General features: G+C 47.5%; 1 protein-coding gene across 1 annotated transcript in view; it reads left to right on the forward strand.

Moving 5' to 3' along the window:
* TNFRSF21 (TNF receptor superfamily member 21) overlaps positions 1-5,485 on the forward strand; it is a gene marked incomplete at its 5' end in the record, with an annotated part of 54,477 nt that extends 48,992 nt beyond the window's left edge. Inside the window, 2 exons of the mRNA XM_019538097.1 lie at positions 3,126-3,348; positions 5,046-5,485. Of these exons, the coding sequence (XP_019393642.1) occupies positions 3,126-3,348; positions 5,046-5,275 (453 nt within the window). The remainder of the gene's footprint in view (positions 1-3,125; positions 3,349-5,045) is intronic.
* Positions 5,486-8,284: the final 2,799 nt, after the last annotated feature.

Raw genomic sequence — 8,284 nt, forward strand, 5'->3', positions numbered from 1 at the left:
AGCCGACCTGTGCCACAACAACTGCCCACACAGCCCCAGGTGCAGCGGATGTGGCGCGGTGGCAGGGAACCCCAGGGCCGCATTCCCCTGAGCGGCAGCAGCGTAGAGCCTCACCCGCCTGCCCACAGCGCTGCCCACACGATGGGGGCCGCGGGGTCAGGCAGGGCAGGCCTACCCCCACACCTTCCTCAGGACACATCACAGCCCCAGGGGGCCAAGGCAGCTCCTCTGCACCGGGCCAGTGGGCCCCCTGAAACCCCCTCACAGCCCCCAGAGGGCCACAGATCCCTGGTTGAGAACCGCTGGCCTAGAGCACTGTGGGAGCAGCACAGATGTCCCCAGCATGAAGGTGCCGTTGTTGCAGGAGTGTCCCACTCCTCCTTGAGACAGGTCTGCCTCGCGCGTGACACTTGTATCCTCTCCACTAGCATAAGAAATTGGCCTGTTTACCAGCTTATTAGGCATGGTCTCGTGGCTATGAAATGGAGAGAACAAGGGTGTGAAACCTGGGCTAGAAGGACCTCAATACTAACTGACTTCAACTGGTGTCATGCTGGGGTGCTGCTGTCAATCTCCTTTGACCTGTGGCTCCTGATAAAAGAGAGATTGGAGTCCAGAAGACTGTGGGTGTTTCTGCCGGCTGAAACCTGAAGTCACATAGGTTCAAGTTGGAGATGGGCACAGACTTCTAAAGGCGGGGGGGCGGCTAAATGTTGCTCCAACTCCCAAGGAAATCAGGATTTTCCATTGCTTGCAGTCTTCAGTTCAAGCACAGGCACCGTTTTGGAAGCAAGACGTCAGCCAAACACGAGTTATTGGGCTCCACGCGGGGGGAAATAGATGAACGTTCAAGGCCTGGTACTATACCAGAGGTCAGGCTAGATGATTTAATAATCAGTGAGTCAACCCCAGGTAGAAAGGAAATGCTGTGTGCTCTGTAGAAGGGGTGCGCTGGAAGCTGGAGAAGAGGAGGAAACATAGTGTGGCCAAAAAACCCGTTAGCTTAAAACATGGCTTAATAATAAAAATTGAATTTCCTTCCATGCAGATGCTTGCTGCTCTGGGAGACAGAGAGAGAATCCATTTCTCTAAGACGTAGTCATGGAAAAGTGGGGCTGGAAGGGACCTCATCTAGTCCAACCCTCCTGCTCAAGGCAGGATCGTCCCTGCCTAAATCAGACCTGTTACCTAAACTTCCTACTTGCAGGGCAAAGCGCTGCAACGGGGACACCGGCATACCACTGCCAGTCGCTTTAAAGCTAGCCTTTGCTTTATGCCAGCTAACGGTGCTAAACATGGCACAATCCTCTGCTGGGATATGTGCCTACCACTTCCAGCAACAGGGTATGAAGCTCTCGGCTGGTCCTCTAGCCTGCTGCGCAGCACTGTAGGGCCAGTGGCTTTCTGTAGCAAACTCCTTCCATCGTAGCGTGCATTTCTCTCTCGCCAGTGGCTTCGTCTCCGGTACCAGCCTCTTGTACCCAAGGGCTTTGGCTCGGGTTGCCTGTATACTATCACAAATCTGTAGGATGTGAAGCCATTGAATTATGGCGCTTTTGGAGTAGCCTCAGGTGAAGGCTTCGTGTTGTTGCAGACCTGCCTGTGACTGATTTGTCACTAGAGGGCTGGTGAGCAGGTGTGTGGACAAGCACCAGGACCTGCCTGTGGTGGGAGAGGAGGGGCAGCTTGGAGGAGGAGAAGCCAGCATGGGATTTGTGGCTTCCTTCCCTCCATAGCCAGCAGGAGCCCAGCCAGAGCAGGGGGTGGGAGGGGAGAAATCTTGAAAAACTGTTTGAAGTGAAGTGGGGGTAAGGTGAAAAGAAAGGAGTAAAATAAAGGGGTTTTTTTAAATTATATAAATAATTTATATATAAATATAAAAATTGTGCATGTCTCAGTGAATTGGGATTGGGTCAGGGATGTTATAAGTTGTGTTGTTAGGGGCAGCAGGGGTCATGGTGGCTGGGGTGGGGAAGCCGTCTTGGGCCCAGGGACTGGGGGCAGGGGAAGAATAGCCGGGGCACAAAGCTGAGAGCCAGCAGGCTTGTTGCATGGCAGAGAGATGAGAAAGCGGGGGCTGTGGGACATGAGGAACTGAGATGAAATGAAGTGGTAGGGCAGCAGCTATGTGGGGGTTGGCTCTGCAGTTAATGGGAGAGGGGAGGGAAGACCACTAGAGATTTTGGAGCATGGAAAGGGGTTGAGTGCCTGGGACCTGTGCATCCTGGGGTGCTGGAGGAATGAAAGTAAGGCATTTTATTTCCCCAGAGCATCCGTGCCATACCCTGGAGCGACTTTGAAATGAATCAAAGACAAGCCTCAGTTGTAGTGGCATATCTTTAAAAAATTTAGAGGGTACTTCCAGCTGTTTAATACCCCTTAACTAGTGACTGCTCTTGTTTAAAATGCCTTCATGACTTTTTTTAGGTAACTTGTGCCGAGGCCCTGAAATACAGGGAAAATGGCAGCTCTGAGCTAGCTACACCTCATTCCTGCTGCTGGCAAAAGGGGCTGGGGGGGCGGGTTCTGATCCAGAAACTATGACCAGCTACATTGCTCTTAACTGTGTTGCAGCCCCTGAGCTGGACATTAAAATGTTGGGTATGTTGTATCCCTGAGCTGGACATTAGGATGTTATTAGCACCCATCCCACCCCTTGTTTAAAAGCTGATGATGCTGATGGAGTGGAGCGGCTCCCGTTTTGCATGTGTACGTGGCATACTAAACCTGCTTCCTCTCCGTGCTCACTTGCTTTTTTCCCTCGAACTCATAGACAGGCAGGTGAAACCAGCAGCATTGTTTTCCGCTGCATGTTGACACACTCCTTTTTGGTACTGATGGCAGGTTTTGTGTACGGCAAGTCCCATGATAAAATGACGTGGGTCCGTTATCATGGGGTGGAGATTATAGGAGCACTGTGAACCCTGTTAGTAGGTGGAGTTGTTAAGTGTTTACTCGAGTCTCCACTGAAAAGGAGCCAGAGTCTACGTGAAGTTGCCATATGCCTACCCTGGCTTGTACCCCGGTTTGGCACTTTGGGTATAAAATGGTTTGAACGTGAACTTCTACATTACGTTTTGCGTGATAAATCATAATAGATTTTTTTTTCTATGCCCTCTTCATAGCTGGAATCTGACAAACTGGCCCTACCAGTAAACCCCAGCCCTCTCAGCCCCGTTCCCAGTCTGAATCAGAAGCCTTCTGATGCCACCATCCTCACCATCGAACCTTCTCCCTCTGAAAAAAACAAGGGCTTCTTCGTCGATGAATCGGAACCTCTTCTGCGTTGTGATTCGACTTCCAGCGGCTCCTCTGCTCTCAGCCGAACTGGCTCTTTTATTACCAAAGGTACTAAATTTGGCCCTTTGTCCTGCTCCCTTGAAGTTATTTTGAGAACTGTGCAAGGCTGGACGTGCTAGTCTCTGCCATCCTGAGGAATATTGTTGCATTCTGCAAAGCTAAGAAGCTATAGTCCACGTGGAAGGAATTGCACTGGCAGAGTAATGGCAGTACAGTGTGGCAAGAATAAGGGAAGTTTGGGTATTGAGAGAGGCATTTACTTGATTTCACAATAGACTAGGAGTCTGCAAACTGTGAGTCACAGGTCACTGGTGGTCTCTGGGGCCATGGTGCAATCCGTGGTTTTGCAGACCAAGTCCTCCTTCCTCCCCAGCCTCCACTGAATTAAAAGTTTCATTCAGGTGCCCCCCAAAAAATGATAGGGAGGATACCTGAGGTTGACAGTGGTTACACTGGGTGAAGACTTCTCACCAGGATCTGGGGGAACATCTGTTCATCAGAGAGTCCCAGTGGGTGATGTGGTCAAACAGTCATAAACTCCTCCTTGACCGTTTCAGGCTGGACATAAGGAAGAACTTCTTTACTGTCCGAGCCCCCAAGGCCTGGAACAGACTGCCGCAGGAGGTGATTCAAGCACCTACACTGAACACCTTCAAGAGAAATTTGGTTCTTTATCTTGCTGGGATCCTGTGACCCCAGCTGACTTCCTGCCCCTGGGGCAGGGGGCTGGACTCTGATCTTCCGAGGTCCCTTCCAGCACTAATGTCTATGAAATGATGATGCAGGTACCCATTTTCCTACTGGTGGGTATGGCATAAAGATGAGTGGAAAAGACAAAGAGGTTTACATGGATCCTGTGAGATTAAAAAGGTGTTTCTCTAACATTGTACAATTTCTTTCCCTAAAACATCATCTTGGGTCTTGACCCAGGTCCCATTAACAGCAATGGACAGTCTCCTGTGGCCTCGACTTAGTTTTGCATTGGCATAGTATTGCAGTTTTACTTTCCGTGCTTGGTTTTCAGTGGGTGAATTTCCTCCCTTTGGAAGGATTTGTTGCACCTCCTTTTAAACCGGGGAAATGTACAATCACAGGGATGTCTGGGGTTGCATCAAAATCTATTTTTAATTCATTCAATTTTAACAGACTGGACTTCAATACAGTAAATTATTTTGGCCACCATTATTTTTATTCCCAGGACACCCTGTTCCATGTTAAATGTTGCATCTTCCTCTGATCCTTGCAGAGAAGGGTGTTTACATTAGGCCCTTTTGGTTGGTCACAGCATGAATTTGAGTTTGTTTTTCTTTCCTAAAGTCCCCTAAAGAAAAATTTACAAAGTCACTTGTAATGCAGGTGAAGAGTAAATCCTGTGAATTGTCTACACTTTAGCAAAAAAACCCAAAAAATGAATGTAGAGATTAGTAGGGTGTTCCAGTTATTACTTGGGATTTTTGCCCCTCTTCTTTTCCCAGCAATGCCAGCACTTGCAGTGCTGTTGTATGGAACAAGTATCTTGGCAGGAGATTGGATATTAGGTGATAAGTAGGCTTTCTCCATCTTTAGTCTCCAACTACCCAACCCACCCATGCTTTTTCCTGTCTTTCACAACTTGCCATTTGGTCCCTAAAAGTTGGGCTGGAGTCTGGGAGCAATATAGACTTGATTCTTGGTCTTTGTGCTGTTAGAAGCACGCTCTTCCCACAAATGGTGCCTTAATAACCAATCCTGTCTTGCTTTTGCAGAAAAAAAAGACACAGTCTTGCGTCAGGTGCGATTGGATCCTTGTGACCTGCAGCCCATCTTTGATGACATGCTTCACATCCTAAATCCTGAGGAGCTCCATGTGATAGAAGAGATTCCACAGGCAGAGGACAAGCTGGATAGGCTATTTGAGATTGCTGGGGTCAAGAGCCAGGAAGCCAGCCAAACACTCCTGGACTCTGTGTATAGCCACCTTCCCGATCTGTTGTAGACATTGGTCACCGCACACTCTGACTATTGCTAGTACTTGCTTGGCACTTGTTCAAGGTGGTTGACAACATGCAGGCAGGTGTTTGATAGAATTACATGGCCAGTATTTTCTTCAAGGTCTCTTGGGTTTGGGTGGGGGCAGTTTACAGACATTGCACCTTTCATCCTTAACTTTGTTGCAGAATTAAAATCTCGGCTGCTGCCCCCAGGCCCTTCTGAGTGACCTTTTTCTGTTCTCATTCCGCTCAATCGTTTTATGCACTTTAAAAATGCAGTTAATTAACTAAAGACCACAAATCCAGCATAATGTATGTCTGGAAGCTGGAACTGTTTTAACCCATTTTTGGTTTGATCAAATGTCTTATTTTGAGGTACCTCTCCTCGTCAAACATCTTTTATCCCTCATGCCCCCTGCACCTCAGTGGTGAATGGAAAGCGTGCAAAGTGAATGTCGCTGTTGGTTGCTTTCTCTCCTGGTATCTCGCTTTTCTTTTCTTTTTCCTTCAGTTGACTTTTTTTTAATGTACTGTTGTATAGGTCCTATTCATTGCTCAGATTTTACTCGCACAGGTATTTATTGTATGGTTTCTCACCTGGACAATGCATAGAATGCTTGATTTACTTGTGCTCCCGTAAGCTAATGCAGAAATGTGTTTGAAAGACATGAAAAAGGTTTAATTCCTCCGGCCTTCAGGACTGACGTAACGCAGTCCTTCTGGCCTGCAGCCGAATGTAACGCAAGCAAGGAGCTCACTTTGCCACTTGTACGTGCAGCAGGCCCGTTTCTGAAACGTCTTGATCAGCACTGGTGCTGGACTCTGGAAGGTGAAGGAAAACCCTGGTGGTACCACCCTTCTTGTGATCATAAAACTTACCAAGCTCTGCTTTTTACACTCGTGTCTCTTGGGTTTTTTTTATACAGACGTGGCCACTAGGTTAGGTTCCAAAGACCTTGCCTGGTCTGAATTGTCTCTTTATTTTTTATTTAAAAACTGAAAAAGGCTGCATTGTAAGAATTCTGTCTTATTATATTTGCAACAGTTATGCTCCCATATGAACTGTCCGTAATATGCTCAGTTTGAAAAATTATAATACAAAGGTGGCATCTGCTACCTCCAGGGTGGGGTGGGGAGGGGGAATGACATTGAGAAATTGCCTTCCAGTGTACTAATTTATTAATAAATACTAGGTGTTTGTTACTTGGCATGCTTTGGTGTTAATCTCCTCACTGCTTCACTGCGCTCATTGGATCCCTTGACATCGCTGATCTCCACCAAAGGGGGAGAACCTGTTTTGGGAAGCCCTGGTCTTGATCTGGGATTTTGATACAGGACTGGTGCTAAGGGGGCTGAGGCTATAGAAAATGTGTGTAGGTGCAAGAGTAGGTCTTAGATGCCAGGGGCAAACTGCACTCAATTGGTGCCAGTTGCACACATCCATTATGGGTATTTCATTTGTGCCATCACTGTAAGACTGGTGTAAGGCACAGTGGAAGCGGTGAAGACGGAGAGAGACACTTCTGACCTAGGCTGACATTGCTCCGGGCTCTCCGTTTTCTCAGTGTTACTCCCCGAGATGTTTGTTTAGATTTTGTATTGGCCTGTGGCTGAGTTTCAGGTTTCAAAGACTGGATAGAGACTTTAAGGCTAGATTGGGCTCTTCTAGGGAGGCCTAGAGGATCAGATGAAGTTGACCTTTCACAGATTAAAATGAAGCTGAAACCCATGCACCCCAGACCCCTGAAGTCTCTGGTTGTGTAGCAGAGCAGGGGTTGCAGAGACCAGGGCTGGTGGGATGATCCTGTAGGGGAGATAGTGGTCTTGATCTAGGATTAGTGCTTCCAGATACCCATGGCTGAGTTGACTTAAAGGGTTGGTTATTACAGTTCCTGTCACTCTCCCTAGCAGTACTCTTCAACTGTTAAAATGTGCTAGCGTCCCAGTACTCCTGGGTTGCAGCTTCTGCACTCATCTGTCCTTTGCCTCTGAGCTGCTGCTAGCAGCATTTCTGGATGACCTGTTACATGATTGATGTCCATCCATATACACAACCACAGCTTCCAAATAACAGATCTATAGTTATTCTGTTCTGCACATGGAAGGAGGCTGGGATGAGAGTTTCTGTGTGTAGTACTGTCCTGCTGTAGACCTCGCAGGAAGGACACAGAGCCAGTCTCATCCAGGTGTTGTGTTCAGAAGGCTTCCACAAAGAATGCCTCAGACAGGTGCAGTAAATACCTGGCTAAAACAAGATTTACAGCCACAAACTGACAAAAACAGCTGATGCAAAAAACCTAGTCAAAATGTGTGCGTTCTTTGTATGGACAGTGGCATACAGTTCAGAAAGCCTGTCCCACTTGCTGTAGGAGTCATTACAGACCAACTGTACTCAGTACTGTTTCTATACAGTTACAGTAGGAGTTACTGCCACATTGCGTCATTCACACAGAATTTATGGCTTGGCTTTGTACCTGCAGGTCGTGAACTAATCAGCCCTGCCCATCTGCTCTCCTGTTCTCAAGATTTATGAGTCTACGTAGACAAAAGGACAGGGGATGCTATAGCCTAAAGCTCTAATGCCTGCACATAGGATGATAATATCCATGCGTTAAGTTGCATTTACAATGCATCTTTGATAGCCTCAGCCATTAAAACAGCTCCCCAGGACTTCACATTCCAAACCTGTGAGCTGCTTTAGTCGCCACACCCTAAAGACAAAAAGGCTTTTTGTTCCACTTCTTTCCAGACTGTACCAGTCAAGTACTAGAGCTAGCATCCAATCCAGCTACCTTTGCGATTGTAGAAGGCTCTGAAAGCAAAGATCAGGCTATTTAGACCTCAAAAGAGATGGGGAAACAGTTCTAGTCACACTTCCACTTTGCCCTGTGTAGCTGGAAGCTCTTGAGCAAGCCAGAGTAGCAAAATAAAGCCATGGGCATAATTTCTTTGCATCCGAGAGACTGCATTGTGGCTCTGCTTGTGTCTAATTTGAGCAAGGCTGCTTTTTGCAG

This window comes from Crocodylus porosus, unplaced genomic scaffold (assembly GCF_001723895.1).
Source record: "Crocodylus porosus isolate Cpor-Errol unplaced genomic scaffold, CroPor_comp1, whole genome shotgun sequence".
In the NCBI taxonomy this organism is placed as follows: domain Eukaryota; kingdom Metazoa; phylum Chordata; order Crocodylia; family Crocodylidae; genus Crocodylus; species Crocodylus porosus.